The sequence below is a fragment of the Hemitrygon akajei genome, chromosome 4, assembly GCF_048418815.1.
Source record: "Hemitrygon akajei chromosome 4, sHemAka1.3, whole genome shotgun sequence".
In the NCBI taxonomy this organism is placed as follows: Eukaryota; Metazoa; Chordata; class Chondrichthyes; order Myliobatiformes; family Dasyatidae; genus Hemitrygon; species Hemitrygon akajei.
In genome coordinates this window covers 55,758,071-55,775,906 of record NC_133127.1, presented here as the reverse complement: position 1 = coordinate 55,775,906, position 17,836 = coordinate 55,758,071, and the positions used below count along the sequence as shown (strand labels likewise).

The following is a 17,836-nucleotide window of genomic DNA, read 5'->3' as shown; positions in this document are numbered from 1 at the left end:
AAAAAGTTCCTACTCATTTAACAATCCAACCATCCCATCCAGTTTCCAAAGTCACTGGGAAGAGGCTTCATTTTAAACACGTCACGATTGGATTAAATTGTTTGAAAGTCGTGATACAACGTGGGCTTTAAGGTGGCTTTCAGTCAGCGAGGAGGAGGGATTTAACATCCATTCCTGGTTGAAAGTGCCTGCTTTAAAGTAAACTGATTCTTTTGTTTGGTGTTTATTCAGCTGGAATCAGGCGACCAGCGGAGGGAAGGAAAGAGGCCCCTCGGGGTTCCGCGCTTGGTTCACGCTGCAATCACTTTGGCGGAATCCGGCTGGACTTTAAGCACTTCCCCACCCTCTTGCAGTTGCCACTGGAGAGCTATTGTCTGTGGCAGCGTGACTCCTTCCTTTTGCGTTTCATTTTAGCGCCCGGGTGTTTCGAAATATAAGGGCAGGCTTTCACTTCGTTTATTAACCCACGACATTTCAGTCCCGTCTTCTCAACAATTCCTTCTATCAAGTTAAACAAAGACAACCTAAGGGTTTCATAACAAAACAGAATAAATGCAGCACTGTCTCCTCTTGTAGAGGCTGCCCCGCTGGTATTTGAATTTTAATTTGGGAAATTTGGGGATGGAAGGTATAACTTCATTTGTCAGAGGGGGAGCATGCTGCGAAACGAGGCGTGCTCAACACATTTTACAGGATGCTTTACAAAAGATCCATCAGGGGAGAATGGCTGGGAAGAGTAAACCTGGCATTTTAAAGTAGCTTCCCGTTATCCTGAAGGGGTAGGGACGGAAAGTTCCTGTTAGAATGATTTCATTACCCGTTGAGAGAGAGGGAAAAAACGAAGGCATTGCTGCTGAATTTATTTCGTCAGTGTGTAGAGGTCCCTCGGTGGCTGGTGGGAAGTGCTTCCTGAGGTGAATCGCGTCTCCATTAAGGCTGGCAGCCGCTAGGAGGAGCTCTTTGCTAACTCCCTCTGGACGGCCGCAGACATCTACACCGGAACACCGAAATACTTTAATTAATAAATACTGCTTTCCGAAAGGAGCGAGTTTGTAAGGTCAAATTTGGCAGCCCAGTTTAGAACCTAAAATCTACTCTTTACCTCCCCTCTCTCACAATAAAGTGCAAGCAAACATGTCCAACCAAGACGGCCAGGACATGCATCGCGTAACGGTAAGCTCTTTCATTGGGGAAGGAAGGGCGCTAGCGTCCCTATGTGTGTCTGTGTGTGTGTGCCTTCTATACCGCTACCTTGGGTAAACGGGGTGGGTTAAGGGAAATGCTTAACTTGGTGTTTGACTGCATCCACTTTGGGAGTAGGGCTGTGCTGGGGAAGATTGGATTATGGCGGCGAAGGGCCCTGAAGGTGATCTTAAAGCGATGTCCATCGTTACCTCACTATTTCTTTTTAATTTTAAAATAAACGTTTCCGATTGTGGTTAGACTTGATAGGGGACTGTGTACGTTCAGAGAGAAAAGAAGTTGTAAGCAAACAAATGGTTTCAGACAATGTGGGTGTGGCTGCTCTAGCGAAAAGACGAGGTCGATAGAATGATCAATATGGTCTTGAAGCATCTTGTAAGCAACTTGCAGCCTTGTGGACTTACAAAGAAAGGGAAGCTGATTTAAACAGAGGCAGTTAATTCATGGTCAGATCACAGTTCAAGGACAAAAGGTGTTGATAACGCCTGTAACTCTGGGTGTTGGATGAATATATACGATTGTAGATGGAGGGAACAGATTCTTTTTGTATGCAATGGGAGGGGCCGGATAGATTGAACCGAGACAAAAAAGAGCCTTCATAGCACAAAGCGCCATCATTGAGACACACCTTGTGGGTCAGACTCTAATTCCACCAACTGTCGGATGCTGTGGGTGGAATTACTAAGGGTGTTCCACTTACATGTTTATAATACTCTTGGGAACGGTGTTCCCAATAGTTATAGGTAAAACAAGAACTACAGCGATTAAAATTCTAGGACGTAGAGTTCTTTATTACGTTGTCGTAGACTCCCCGCTTGATGTATGGAGACTCTGATGTGAAATTACAGTGTCTTTCAACTCGGTGACGTCTCTCAATACCAGTCTAGACAGACGAACAAAAAGCCGCCTATGTCTGATATAATTTGGTCAGCGGCGTGTCTGAATTGTGATGCCATCAACTGTAGTTTTGTCGTCCAGTAGTTTCTCCGGGGGAGCATTATAACATAATTGCCTGCATCGTCTTACGAGGCAATCAGTAAAGTCGCTTATGTATGAATTTGAGACAACCGATAGATAAATGAAGCGATGGCCTTGGGCTGAAGGTTTCTCTGCATGGGTGACGCCCATCGATGTAATTTGTCCAGCGCACAAAATTCTTTATTATTAGAGAACGGATTAACTTTCATTTTTGGACATTTGAAACAGTAAATGACAGGACTCACGAAGTGGAAAAATAAAAATATTTTGTGTTCATATTTTAGTAATGTTACAATCTGGAAGCTCTGGATAATTTCATTGTGAGACACCTGGGCATCTAAGATATTGGCGTATTTTAAGATATTTAATTAAAAGGGGAATTGTTAGAAAGGGTTGGCTACTTTTTGTATAGTACAGTATAAGCAGGGGATTTTAGAAGAAAATAATCCAAGAGGGATGGTTGAATGATAATGATACCACTGATGGAAAGGTTATACTTCTTGTCTCATTAACAGCAGGTATGGAAGAAAAGAGTAGAGTGGATGGGTGGAGAGAGGCCAGTCATTGATTTTGGAATGAGGACTTGGAGTGATGGCTAAATGAAATGCAAGGTGTGATGGTTGTGAAAAAAAAACTTACAGATGCTGGAAATTTGAAATATAAACAGAATGTTGAAAACACTCTGTTCTTGTTGACCTCACCTAAGGACAGAGAAACTTTTCAACAAACCGTCTGCTCGAAGGACTCAGCTGGCCAAGCAGTAGCTGGAGGAGGAAAGAAATATCAATGTTTCCTTTTCCTCCCACAGATGTCTCTTGATCTGCTGAGTTCTTCAGATTGTTGGTTGCCTCAGATTCCAGCCTCTTGTGTCTCTGATTATCTTTTCAGACCTATGACTACTCATTAGTACTGAGAAGTTGTACCTCATTGGAGTCTCTGAATGAACACAAACTACTGGATGATACAGGGGCTGGTCTAGAATTGAAGCTGATAGTGGGGAGACAAAAAAAAACTTATTGGTGGATTAGATTGTCCGTGTAGAAGAGAATTATGGACCAAAAGTGCAATAGTAGGACACAACAGATGTAATTACATGGGCATGAGAGGATGGGATGGGGAGGGCCAATACTCCAGCTACTAGGTGATGACAAAGCATGGTGTAATCAGGATGGTGGCGGTGGAGAGATCAAGGAAGACAACAATGATTATGGTTGTATATTTCATATTTAGAATATTGACCATTCTGCACAGTATAGGAACAAGAAATGGTGAATCAAACAAAGCCTCAACTTAAACATACTACTTCCCTTCATGGCTCCACATTAATTATCATTGTTATTGTTTTTTTTTAAAAGAAAATAGTCCCATTTCTTTTAAACATTCCCCCTAAACTCACATTTGACCTTCCTTGAATCTCCATCTCTCTTACGTTCTTGTCTCAAGTCTTGGAATGTGTTGTTACCTCTTGTATCTAGGGCTTGCACTGCAGCCCTGTCACAGCCTTGGCCCAAACACAGTCAGAGTTGATTTCCAACTGTGAGGTAAAAGTGATTACCTGTGACATTAAGTCACCATTTGTGTGTAAGGGAGGAACCCTGGTAAAACAAGTCAATGGTTAACAAGAGGAAAAACTACACCAATTATTAAAAAGAATTTAAAAGAACATAGTTGTGATCATCAGAGGTCAATCAACCCAACCTCACAGCAACTCTGCAGCAGTTCCTCTACGTAGTGGTTTAGAATCACCCATTTTCAGCTACTCCACCTGTGACTTTCATCAAAGATTCAGAACTGCACGTCTACTGATGCCTGCATCTATACGGGTGTCTTCCCCCCCCCCCCCCACCCTTTCCAAAGGTAGAGCGTTCCTATGAAACCTTTCTTAAGCTGAAATGGCGTAAAGCGAAGAACCATTAATTTATATGGGAAAAATTTTCGTAAAAGCGAAAATCCTTTGTAATGTGAAAACAGGTTATTAATGTAGGTCTTTTGTAAAAGCAAAGTGGCATAAAGTGGGAGACACCTGTAATGCATCAGAAAATGAAGCAAGTTATGCCAACACTATGCAGGGCCTAGAAACATTCACATAAAAATTGCATTGTCTTACACAAGGTGCAGACAATGACCATGTCCAGCAAGTGGGAGTTTAACCATTCACGACTTGCATTCAGTGGCACTGCCTTTTCTGTCACTAATCATGACTAGTTTGGAGGGTGGAGTAGGGGAAGGGGGTGTTATCATTGACTATAAATTTAATTGCACCAGCATATAAATTCAGTAACCACAGGAGTAGGTCAGAAGCTGGGTAGCTCACCACCTAATACTCTAAAGCCCTTCCACTAACTGCAAGATACATCGATACATTAGGAGTATTATGCATTTCTCTTCACTTGCTTGAATAAGTGCAGCTGCAGCAATAACTAAAGAAGATTGATGCTATCCTGGAGAAAACAGTCTTCTTAATTGTCACCAAATCTACCACTCAAATGATTCACTTCCTTCACCATTGGTACACCTTGGCCACAGCATGCACATCTTCAAAATGCACTACATTAAGTTGCCTAGGTTACTCTGACTTCTCAAACCCACCCAAGGACAAGGATAAGGATAGCATATATATGGGAATAGCACCATCTCTTGGTTTCACTTCAAATCACAACCAGCGCTGACTTAGAAATAAATTCAGGTTACTGTCTTGTCATTGGATCTGAATCCCAGATCAAACTGTGGTTGATAACTATAAAAACCCCATTGTAGGAATATTTCCATCAGAGGGACTGCAATAGTTCAAGAACGTAGTTCAGAACACTATTGCCTAACATCTGGATCAAGGTTAACTAATGCTGACTTTGCCAGCTGTGCCCACATAATGTAAATGAATAAATATGGAAAACACTTGTCATTCAAGATTTCTTCAAAGCTTTTGAATTCTTTGAATTGATCCTCTATTCTGTTTGTAACACTTACCTCTTGATGCAAGCCATGAATTGTGTAATGTTGACCATGATACATTTCACCTTCCTTGTTTTTCAAGAACTTTTTATAGTTATCAATGACAGTATTATCCAGAATGAATTTGATTGGTGCTCTACCTGCCAAAATTGACATCAATCTTCGGTGCAGTATGGCTCCTGTGTGTGGCATCTGTACCAGTCTGTGTAGCAAGTACCAACTTGCTACAGCAAGCCAGAAACCCATGAATTGGAGAAGATGACTCCAAGTTCCTCTCCAATTCATGCCCCAATGTGACTGAATAATCAAGTAACTTATTATCATATCTTTCCATTGTTCACCATCACCTCTTTCTCATTGAAATTATTACTCTACAGCATAGACTCATTAGAGTAATACAGTACTTAGATTTAATGGCTTAAATTATGCCCCACAAAATAATTTGGATCTGGAGTCAATTAAACTTACAAAATATTTGTTCAGTTCATCAAGGGGATATTAGATTGAGTGACTTATTTAAATGGTGCATAAGACTTGAGAGCTGGAACATTGGTATCATCCAGCCAATTTTCTTCAGTTGTGTTCTCGTATTAACTTCTGGAAATGGATAAGGATTTGTACTCGTACATCTTTTTTTAGTCATCTACATGCTTTCGTTCAGTAAAGCAATTCAAATGATTAGGTCCAGTTTTAATCAGTATTTGATGGCAAATTATCTTTTTCTGTAGTGTCTATTATCCTGCACGTAATCACATCTTGCTTATGCAGGTGAATTAACTTTATTAAGTGTCATTTTCATCCCAGAAATAATTGCCAATCTTTCTGAATAACTCATGCCCGGCCTCATATGGACAGAATTGGCCTTCAAACTGCCTGCCTTTCCTCTTGTGCTGCATTGCTTATCTCCATCTTCATGCCAATGCCTAACTGCTAAAGTGCATGCACACATTACTTCTGAACTAGCTTTCTCAATATTCTCTTTGATGCTGTCCAAGAACCAAGCCAGCGTAACTCAACTTGTCATAACTTAATTCAGAGTTTTCAGAGGTACAATTTAACATCAGAAAAATGTATACAATATACATCCTGAAATGCTTTTCCTCGCAACCATTCACAAAAACAGAGGAGTGCCCAAAGAATGAATGACAGAACCCCAAATTTTTCCCCCCACATGTAAGTGGCAGTAAGAAACAATCTCCTCTTCCCCCACTGGCAAAAAAAGCATTGGCACCCACCACCGAGCACTCAAGCATGAGCAAAGCAACAGCAAAGACACAGACTTGCAGTTACCCCAAAAACTTTGCATTTCACCTGGTATTAGACATACCACAGGTTCTCACTCTCCCTAATAAGGGAGAAAGAGGTGTCTCCATTTTCCCAGTGAGTGAGGAGACATAACAACTTGCTGGTTTCTGATATTAAAAGTCCGCCACGTCGCTTTTTTTGAGCTCTGCACCCAAAAATCTGGGCACACAACCGCAGATATTCTGACTCTCTTGATGACACACGGGTCTCCTGTTGTGACACCGACCCTCGATCTGCCCGTCTCCAGAGCACCGAGATCCTCGGCTTCCAAATCCGAGCCGGACCCTCAGGCAGAGTCCTTGGTGTGCAGAACAACAACGGCTGGTTATGAAACTCCAAGAGTGGGTCCCATTCTCGCAAAGAACCGTAGTCAGGGTATAACTCCAGGTCAGGCTCTTCAAAAGAGCCCTGAAAGAGAAAAGTAAAGATACTAAAGATGGAAATAGAGCTGTTTCCAAAGATGCAAGCAAAGGAGTAGCCATTTAGTGCCATCATCACAACGCTCCGCCTTCAAATCCTCATCTATCGTTGCTCCTCATCTATCAGTCTTTAAAATCCAAATCATCACCTTAAATAAATTGTTATTAACTGCAATCTACTTTTTTTGACATTTCCTCCCAAAGATTCCTTTAAATTTGTTCCAGTTACAGTCAGGCATTAACTTTTGCTTCCCAATTTGGCCCCAATGCCAGATTGCATTGTAGGTGTTTCACTTGCCCTGGGCCTGCATGTCATTGTAGATGTTGCTGCCTTCTAGTACTGAGCTGCCTTGGGAAGACTGCAACCATGACTTCAATGTCTGTTTCTTTGTCACTGGCTCTTTGGCAACTGCCTGTACCTGAACTAGACTGTTTATAGCCTGGTGAAAAGTTGGACCTCAATGTAGTGTTTTTGGATTTAATACCATCACTGCCTGTTTATTTCTGCTTCCTTAGCATTACTCAACACCATCCCTGTATTAGCTCAACAGCTGTTGAAACACTTGTCACTTCATTTTTTAAAGTCTCTAAACACATCTACTTCAATGCATTCCTGTTATTCTGCTCTATTGTTCTTCATGAGATCTTGAAATATTGTTTCCCCATGCCCTACCTTGTGCTGTTCAGTTCACAATTGACAACAAGATTGGGGGTGTTGTAGACAGCGAGGAAGACTATCAAAGCTTGTAGTGGGATCTGGACCAGCTGGAAGACTGGGCTGAAAAAATGGCAAATGGAATTTAATGCAGCCTGAGGTGTTGTCCTTTGGGAGGACCAACTAGGGTAGGTCTTATATGGTGAGCAGTAGGGCACAGAAGAGTGTGGTAGAACAGAGGGATCTGGGAATACAGGTCCATAATCCTTGAACGTGGCATCACTAAGTCGTTAAGAAAGCTTTCAGCACATTGGCCTTCATAAGTCATCGTATTGAGTACAGTAGTTGGGATGTTATGTTGAAATTGTGTAAGACATTGGTCAGTCCTAACTTGGAGTATTGTGTGCAGTTTTGGTCACTTACCTACTGGAAAGATGTAAATAAGATTGAAAAAGTGCAGAGAAAGTTTACAAGGATGTTGCTGGGACTTGAGGACCTGAGTTACAGGGAAATGTTGAATAGGTTATGACTTTACTCCCAGGAAAGTAGAAGATTGAGGGGAAGTTTAATAGAGGTATACACAATTATGAGGGGTAGAGATAGGTTAATGCAAGCAGACTTTTTCCACTAAGTTTGGGTGAGACTAAAATGAGAGGTCATGGATTAAGGTGAAAGTTGAAAGTTTAAGAACATGAGGGGGAACTTCTTCACTCAGAGAGAAGTAAGAGTGTGTAACAAGCTGCCAGAGCAAGTGGTGGATGTGCGTTTGATTTCAATGTTTAAGAGAATTTTGGATATGCACATAGATGGGAGGGGTATGGAGGGCTACGGTCTGGGGTGCAGGTTGATGGGAATCGGGCGATTATTGGTTCGGCATGGACTAGATGGGCCAAATGGCCTGTTTTTTGCTGTTGTGTTCTATGACCATTGGTGGCTGTGCCTTCTGTGTCCAAGGCACTATGTTCTAATTTTCTTCAAAACCTGCGTGCCTCTCTTTCCTCAAAAAAAAGCTTAGTAATGTATAGAGATTTTGGTTAGCGGTCTCTCTTCTCCTTATTAGTTTTGTCATCAGTTTGTTTTTACTTGATAAAGCTACTGTGAAGCACTATAGTATATCTTTGCTCCATTAAAATGCTCTTTAAATGGAAGGTTTGTTATTGTCATTTCTTATCTTTCAAAATCTTCCTTAAGATTCATTTGATTGAACAAACTTTTGATTGCACTTGTTAAATCTTTTGACTTAGTCACGAATCTTCTTTTATCTTTACTTCGCTGTGAAGATCCTTATGACATTTACAGTGGAAATTGTTACTGAAAGATGTGTTTGATATCTTACATCTGTGAATTTTGGAGCATGATTACATCGTGGTATTGTTGTAACTTTATTTGGTTGACTAAATAAAACCTCAAATAATTCATTCCAACACCTATCAAGGAATCTAAAGAAGCTTGACATTCTGTAAACAGTGGTCATTGAACCGAGAATTATAGGTACACTCTATCACATAAACCAGGCTTTTAATGCACATGTTTACTCTAATTAAAAACTATTTACCTTTTACTCTCCAGAGGAATGTGTGTATCTTAATTGTTGAACATCTGCTTAATTGAATTTAATTATTGTTCACTACAACAGATTATGTAGAAAATAATTATATAAAATAAATATAGTTCTCAAGACCAGCGGTGACACTCAAATAATGTGTATAGGCACTTTTCAAATTAGAAGATGCTGTTGACGTCTCCAGCTATAGAACCATTTGGATAGTCTTCGGTTTGTGATCAGCTTATAATAGTGGTATTTTGAACAGAATCAAATTTCTTGGATGGCGATTGACTAAAATAGTCAATTGAAGATATGCTGAATTGTTTGTTATGAGAAATGAAAAGGTAATCACAATACGTTAAGCATTATTTGAAGTTTAGGTGATTTCATGATTATTTTGAACACTTCAGCAGAATATAAGAATACACAGTTATTGCTGTATACCATGTGGTGGAGATTAGGCTAAGGAGTTGCTATTAGCATATAACTACAGTAATATAGTATATGCCTTTCAGTATGTTTGGAGTTATTAGAGTTAAAATATATTTCTGTACAAGATATTAAGAGGAATAGATAGAGTGGACAGCCAGTGCCTCTTCCCCAGGGCACCACTGCTCAATACAAGAGGACATGGCTTTAAGGTAAGGGGAGGGAAGTTCAAGGGGGATATTAGAGGAATAGAGAGTGCCTGGTGCGCGGAATTCACTGTCTGAGTCAGTGGTGGAGGCAGGTACACTAGTGAAATTTAAGAGACTGCTAGACAGGTATATGGAGGAATTTAAGGTGGAAGGTTATATGGGTAGCAGCCTTTAAGGGTCGGCACAACATTGTGGGCCGAAGGGCCTGTACTGTGCTGTATTGTTCTATATTCTATGTTCTATAATAAAAGGATAGTTTTACATCTAATAGTGAATTAACTTCTATATGTCTTGTTTCTACATCAGTCTTCATAAATGGTTTTGAGTATTAAGATCATTAAATATGTGGTCGGTTAATGAGATCTATTTTGTCAGCTGAAGGATGTTTACAATAGAAGAGTCAGAATCAGGTTTATTATCCCTGACTGTTATGAAATATGTTGTTTTGTGGCAGTAGTCAGTGCAAGACGTAAAATTACTGCAAAAAAAAAGTGCAGAAGAGGAACAGTGAGGTAGTGCTCTTTTATAAATCTGATGGTGGAGGGGAAGGAGCTGTTCCTAAAACATTGAGTGTGAGTCTGCAGGCTCTTGTAGCTTCTCCTCAATGGTGGTAAAGTGAAGAGGGCTTTCCCGGATGATGAGGGTCTATAATGATGGACGCCTCCTTCTTGAAGTACTACCTCCAGAAGTTTTCCTCAATGGCAGAGGGAGATGGATTATATCGATGTGTTGGGCCCAGTATAGATCCTCTAAGATGTTGATGCCCAGGAACTGGAAGCTGCCTACCATTTCTACCTCCAGCCCCTAAATAAGAACTGATGAGTCATTCACAGGGACCTTTTGTTGAAGTGAGTGAATTAACTTTTGCACTTGGGGTTATAAGTGTAGCTGGTGTAGCTGTGTGTATTGCTAGTGTTTCCAGAGTTGTGGCATTAATACATTGGTTAGAAATACCCTTACTGGAGAATATATCACTCTACAGCCCAGGGACTGTATTTCAAGACAAGCTAAGGATTCTAAGTAAATATAGTTGCTTTGACTAAAATGAGTTAATATGCAGTGGATTTCAGTTAATTGGGACACATTGGAACTAGTACATTTTGACACACTAAGGAACACCAGAGCATTGTCTAGCACACCATCATGGACTTTATCGATTCTGGGGTTCTCCCATCCACTGCCACAAACATTGTAGCTCCCTTACTCCACACCTCCCATTTCTATTTCCTTCCCAATATCCACAAACCTGACTATCCAGGTAGTTCCATTGTTTCTGCCTGCTCATGCCCCAACTGAACTTGTGATTGCATATCTTGACTCAGTTTTTATCTCCTTGGTTCAATCCCTTCCTACCTATATTTGTGACACTTCACACACTCTTGATTCTTTTCAATGATTGCAAGTTCTCTGGCCCAATCATCTTATTTTCACTAATATCCAGTCCCTATACACCTCCATCCCCCATCAGGAAGGCCTCAGAGCTGCCTATTTCTTTTTGGACACCAGACCCAACCAGATCCTTTCCACTACCACTCTCCTCCACCTGATGAACTTGTCCTCACTCTAAATAATTTCTCCTTTGGCTCCTCTCACTTCTTTCAAGCAATAGGTGTAGCTATGGGCACTCGCATGTGTCCCAGCTATGCCTGTCTTTTCGTCCGTGATGTGGAATAGTCTTATGTTCCAAGCCTACACTGGTATCACTCCCCAACTTTTCCTACACTATATCAATGACTGTATTTGTGCTGCTCTCATGCAGAGCTTGTCCACTTCATCAATTTTGCCTCCAAATTCCACTCTGCGCTCAAATTTACCTGGTCTATGTCTGACACTTTCTTCCTCTTTCTCATTCTCTCTCTGTTTCTATCTCTGGAGTCAGCTTATCTACTGATAACTTTCGTAAACCAAGTGACTCTCATAGCTACTTGGACTATACCTCTTCCCACCCTGTTACTTGTAGAAATGCCATCCGCTTCTCTCATTTCCTCTATCTGCACCACATCTGATCTCAGGATAAGGCTTTTCATTCCAGAAATAAGGATACGTCCTCCTTCTTCAAAGATTGTGGTTTCCCTTCCTCCACCATCAACACTGCCCTCTACTGCATCTCTTCTGTTTCAAGCATGCCTGGCCTCATGCCATTCTCCTGCCACCCTACCAGGGATAGGGGTGCTCTTGTCCTCACCTACCACCCCCCCCCCCCCCAGCCCCTGCGGCCAGCTCATAATTCTTGGTAACTTCTGCCATCTCTAATGGGATCCCACCACCGAGCACATCTTTCCCTCCCCACTCTTCCTGCTTTTCACAGGGATCACTCCCTCCATGACTCCCTTTTCCATTTCGTTCCTCTCCACTGATCTCCCTCCTGGTACTTACCCTTCCAAGTGCAACAAGTGCTACACCTGCCCCTACACCACCTCCCTCACTACCGTTCAGGGCCCCAAACAGTCCTACCAGGTGAGTCCTTCACCTGTTAGTCTGTTGGGATCGTCTATTGTATCCAGTGCTCTCGGTGTGGCCTCCTGTATATCAATGAGACCCGACATAGATTGGGAGACCACTTTGCTGAGCACCTACACTCCATCCTCCAGAAAAAGCACGATCTCCTAATGGCCACCTATTTTAATTCCACTTCCCATTCCCATTCCAACACGTCAGCCCATGGCCTCCTCTACTGCCGCAATGAGGCCACAGTCAGGTTGGAGGAGCAACACCTTGTATTCCGTCTGGGTAGCCTCCAACTAGATGGCATGAGCATCGATTTCTTATACAAACGGTTTGTATTTCCAGGAATGCCCACCCCCTCCTTCACCATTCCCCATTCCCATTTCATATCTCATTTTATCACCTTACCCACCCATCACCTCCCACTGGTGCTTCTCCCCCTTCCCCTTCTTCCATGGCCTGCTGTCCTTTCCTATCAGATCCCACCTTCTTCGACCCCTTACCTCTTTCACCAACTTCCCAGCTCTTTACTTCGCACTCCACTCCGCCGGTTTCACCTATCACCTACTACCTTGGGTTTCTTCCTCCCCTCCCCTCCCCCCCCCCCCCCACCATCTTACTCCAACTTCTCATCTTTTTTCTCCAGTCCTGCTGAAGGGGCTAGGCTGAAATGTTGACTACACCCTTTTCCATAGATCCTGCCTGGCCTTTCTGAGTTCCTCCAGCATTTTTTTTTGTGTGTTGCTTGGATTTCCAGCATCTGCAAAATATCTCTTGTTTGTAATTAATTATACGGGCTCATTTTTATTTACTTTCTACTTGGGCTAATGACTTACTGTAGATAAAATTATCCATTGGGTTATAGGAAAAGATTTACAATGTTAATAAATTTCCAGAATGGTTTGCGATACTGAGATCCAATTTTTACTTCCTTCTTAAATTGGAGGCAATATGCTCTATCAGAAAAAAAATCCTTCATGCTTGACAGCTAATTAGAAGTTTTGAACTCTTGCTGCTGTTTCTAGCTGTGCAATCTGTCTTATTGGAAGGATTGCTAGTACCAGTTTGTCTTGTGGACATTGCCACACGTGGGAAGCTTTCTAAAACATTGTGCTGCTACTACAGAGGGTGGATGCGTTTCAAGGTTTTTCTCAAGGAAAGTCATCAATCTGTTGTATGCAATTGGTATGATTCCAAAGCAAATTAAATTGCTTGAACTGTTCGATTCTGTGTAAGCTGTTGGCAGGAAGTTGAAGCAGTCAGAAATGTAGGAAGAAGTGAGTAATTCTCAGTATGAAGACACCTTCTTTGTGAGCAAGATGAGATTTTGCTGTTGTGACTGAGTTTTTAACCACCAAGAGAATAAAGTATGCCATGAAAGTGTTGCACTGTACAAAATAATTGGCGGACATTGAAGAAACATGCATTTTATGTAAGGATTTGAATTTGTACCGGTTCTTTTAGTTTTAATTTAGTTCTTGTTCTTTACTGGTCCTAAATGAGCTTTCTCATGTAGAGTTGTTGATAGTGAGGATAGACGGCTGTAACATTGTGCAGTTTTTCACAGGAGTCTAACCAAACACAGGCCCAGTTTGGTTCCAAATGTACTTCTGTATCTTCAACCATATATCAGTAATCTTTCAATAGTGGGTACAATTACAAATTTGTTTAATGCAAAGGTTTTTCTTTACTGCTTTTATTTTGTCCTGTTAGTGGTACGGATTTTTAAGGTTTTTCTTGTATTCAGCTTTTTGCTTTCTTTTGTAGAGTGATCGGATTCTTATCAAGGGTGGGAGGATCATCAATGAAGACCGGTCCTTCTATGCTGATATTTATCTAGAAGATGGAATCATAAGGTAAAAAAATCTATAATAAGCTCTCCTATGATTATGGAATTTAATGACAGCTGTGTATATGTTTTTGTAATGCATGGTTAAGTGTAAATATATTTGGAATGCCCCTAGTAAATTGCCAACGTATTTATAAAATGTGGAAGATTTGCATGACATGGATACTAACAGAGGGAGGGGAATATTCATAGGCATGTGCAAGTAGTCCAAAGTAATCTATATCTGAACAGATAGTGAAGTTCTGGAGATTTACAAAATTAACTGTTCCTTGATGAGCCAGTAATGGATCAATGTGAATGCCTCGAGTTTCAGCGGCTGAGTTTGCTAGCAGTGTGTTCCACTTGCTGTGAGTAACGTTTATTGGATTGTGCTTGTGGTTAGATTGCTTTTTATAACTGAAGTTTGAAAGAAGTAGATTTTTTTTTGCATGGGATGTTACTGTAAAAAGTAAACCCTTATATAAGGTTAACAGTAAGTTTTCTTTCAGTTTTGTATAATTTTGTGCCTGAGAGTAGGAATGTGGATGGTGTTATTAGGCCTGGTTGTTCCTTTGTGTCAGGTAGTTATTGATGTCTGCCTCTGATTATTGCATTCAATAATTGTCACATCTGCCAATCTGAACATTTTCAAAATACAAATTAAAATGTAAAACTGTGAAGTAATATGAGACAGTTGTATTTCAGAAATCCAGATTTATTAAAATATTAATGTAAGTTAAAGCAACACACACAAAATGCTGGAGGAACTCAGCACGCCAGGCAGCATCTATGGAAAAGAGTAAACAGTCGACATTTCAGGTTGAGGCCCTTCATAAGGATAGGACAGGGCCGAGACCCTTCCTATCGGTCTGAAACATCAACATCAACCATCTATTCTTTTCCATAGACCCGCCAGCATTTTGTGTGTGTTGCTGTGGATTTCCAGCAGATGAAGATTTTCTCATGAATGTGAGTTAAGTGCTGCCTGTGACATCACCTGAGTATTGACAACTAATCCTACATTTTTTTCCCCTAAATGGGATACAGCTTCTTTCCAAATGATCTTGGAGGAGCCTGAACAGTTAAATTCACAGAGTATAGAAAGCATTACAATTCAATGCCACCTGTCTCCTACCAATGTTCACGCATTTGCACTTCTAGAGGTCAGTAAGCAGAAGGTGGAATTTTGGTTTTTGTACATAATTGTTTTGTTAGTACAGAGGCATGTGAAAAAAAATGTTGTGGCACAGTTATTATCTGCCACTCCTGTCCGCAGATTCACAGTCACTTTCCAAAGGTTTCCCTAAGCTCAGTTAAATACCACACTAGGCGAATGTCTGTGCCATTGAAGAGTTGGCCTACTTTTCTTCTGATTAATATCACTGAGTACATCCAAGGTTAAAGTGAATAACTCCACACATCTTCAGGCGTGATCCCAAGTGAAAACTATATACTGTAGTCGCGCTGATACGCAGCGAGTGAAAGCAACACAGAGTTGAGCAGGGTCTGGTTGAACTGTTTACTTTTTCAATCCACACGCGCTTAAATGCACACTCCCAGCATTCCCTGTGCCTTGCGGGGTGGAAGTGACGTTGGCTTCTGGGCCGAGGTCTGCCCTGCAGTAGGAGCCCTCTCGGCTGCCGCTGGCTGTGGACTCACCCGCGACTGCTGGAGCCGGTTCGCTTGCCGTGTGGGCGAGCCACCACATGCCCCCCCACCCCCAGAACCAGCGCTAGGAGGTGCAGAGTCCACAGCCTGTACACAGTCATTTCTTTTAGGTGGCCGGCCTCGTCGTTGTGTGGGTGGCAACGCAACCGGGCGTTCAAGGTCTAGATGCGCTGGTTTGAGATGGTCAATGGTAAAAGTCTCTTCAAGACCGCCGATGTCGAGAATGCACGTTGTCCCATTATGGCGCAGCACCTTGTAGGGTTCTTCATATGGTCGCTGCAGGGGTGGTCTGTGTGTGCCTCGGCAATCGAAAACATACCTGCTCTGTTGTAGGTCCTTGGGCACGAAAGAGGGTGTTGTTCCGTGATGGGACGTCGGGTCTGGGGCAAGTGTTCCAAGCCGCTCCCGGAGTTAGTTAGGACCACCGTAGGTATGTCCTCCTGTCCACGGGGTGCTGGCACAAACTCACCGGGAACTGTGAGCGGGGCACCGTAAACAAGTTCAGACGATAATGCGGCCAGGTCCTCCTTGGGTGCCATGCGGATGCCAAGCAGCACCCAGGGGAGTTCGTCAACCCATTCTGGCCCTCGGAGGCGTGCCATCAGGGCTGACTTCAAGTGCCTGTGGAAACGTTCCACCAGGCCGTTTTACTGCAGGTGGTAAGCAGTCGATCGGTGGAGCTGGGTTCCGAGGAGTTGTGCCAGTGCAGACCACACTGTGACCGTGACAGCGAGTGGGACAGTTTCCAGCCACCTCGTGAGCCTGTCCACCATGGTGAACAGGTATCTCACTCCTCTCGAAACCGGCAGTGGGCCGACGATGTTCACGTGGACATGTTCAAACCTCTTGTGTGTCGGCTGGAAGGGTTGCAGTAGGGCCCTCACGTGCCTCTGGATTTTGGAGGTTTGATAGTATGTGCATGTCCTAGCCCAGTGCCCGACCTGCTTGCGTAGGCTGTGCCACACAAACCTGTCTGCGATCAGCCGAATGGTCACCCGGATGGAAGGGTGGGCTAAACCATGCAAGGCGTCGAAAATGTGGTGCCTCCAAGCAGTTGTGACAATGGGCTGAGGTTGCCTGGTGGACACATTGCAAAGGAGACATCGGGCCACGTTATCGACTTTCTGTATCAGCCCCCGGCCTCCAAACTGGTTTCCGACCCCGTGTCCACCAGGAATCTACGCCCGGAGTGCTTGTCCCAAATGTAGAGGAGGCTATCATGGTGACCAGCCACTGTAGCCAACAGTGACGGCTGGTCCTGGCGTTTCCCTGGAACGAACGTGGCGGTCGGCAGCGGCGAACCCCGGAACCCCACCTTTGATGATAAAACCATCAAGACTCAGAAGTGGTACCGCCCCTCGGTGTGGGTGTTACGTGCTTCGCTGCTGGGGTGTGGGAGGACTGGGCTTTCGGCCATGCTGCAGCACTAATTTCGATGGTGGTTCCGCCATTTTGTTTGGCGCACCAAAGCACGTCCGCGCAGGCAGCCACCCTGTACAGGTCTCTGAAGTCTTCATCTGCTAGCAGGAGGTGGATGTCTTCAGGCATTTGCTCCAAGAAGATCTGTTCAAAAAGGAGGCAGGCAAGGCTTATGGCCATCTGCCAGAGCTAGCATGTCGCTCATCAGGGCTGATGGCGCGCGGTTGCCCAGGCCGTCCGTATGCAGTAACCGCGTGGCCCGTTTACGGTGGGAGAGGCCGAATGTGTGGATTAACAGGGCCTTGAGTGCCTCGTACCTGTCTGTTGCCAGGGGCTGATGCAGAAAGTCGATAACGTGGCCCGCTGTCTCCTGGTTGAGGTGCCCACCACATAGTAATACCTGGTGGCATCTGAGACAATTTGCCTGACCTGGAACTGGGCCTCCGCTTGCTCGAACCAGACCAGGGGTTGAATGGTCCAGAAGGTTGGCAGTTTAAGCGACACTGCATTCTGCAGAGCCGAGTTGTTCATGGCTGGGTCCAAGTGCTGTCGGACCGTCGGGGTCACCAATGTAGTCGTGCTGATATGCAGCGAGTGAAAGCAACACACAGAGTCGAGCAGGGTCTGGTTGAACTGTATATTGTTTCAATCCGCGGGCGCTTAAGTGCCCATTCCCAGCATTCCCCGCTCCTTGCAGGGTGGAAGTGACGTCGGCTTCCGGGCCAAGGTCTGCCCCGCACTCAGAGCCCACTTGGCTGCCACTGGCTGCGGACTCGACCG

At 43.3% G+C, this 17,836-nt stretch overlaps 1 protein-coding gene across 2 annotated transcripts in view; it reads left to right on the top strand.

The window, feature by feature from the left end:
- Positions 1-17,836, top strand: part of LOC140726367 (dihydropyrimidinase-related protein 1-like) — a 64,149-nt gene that overhangs the window by 684 nt on the left and 45,629 nt on the right. The window contains exons 1-2 of one of the 2 annotated variants that reach the window (XM_073042654.1): positions 970-1,173; positions 13,909-13,997. In XM_073042654.1, the coding sequence (XP_072898755.1) occupies positions 1,135-1,173; positions 13,909-13,997 (128 nt within the window). In that variant the 5' untranslated portion in view covers positions 970-1,134. Of the gene's footprint in view, positions 1-969; positions 1,174-13,908; positions 13,998-17,836 lie in introns of those variants that run through there. The other variant, XM_073042653.1, reaches the window with a different exon arrangement.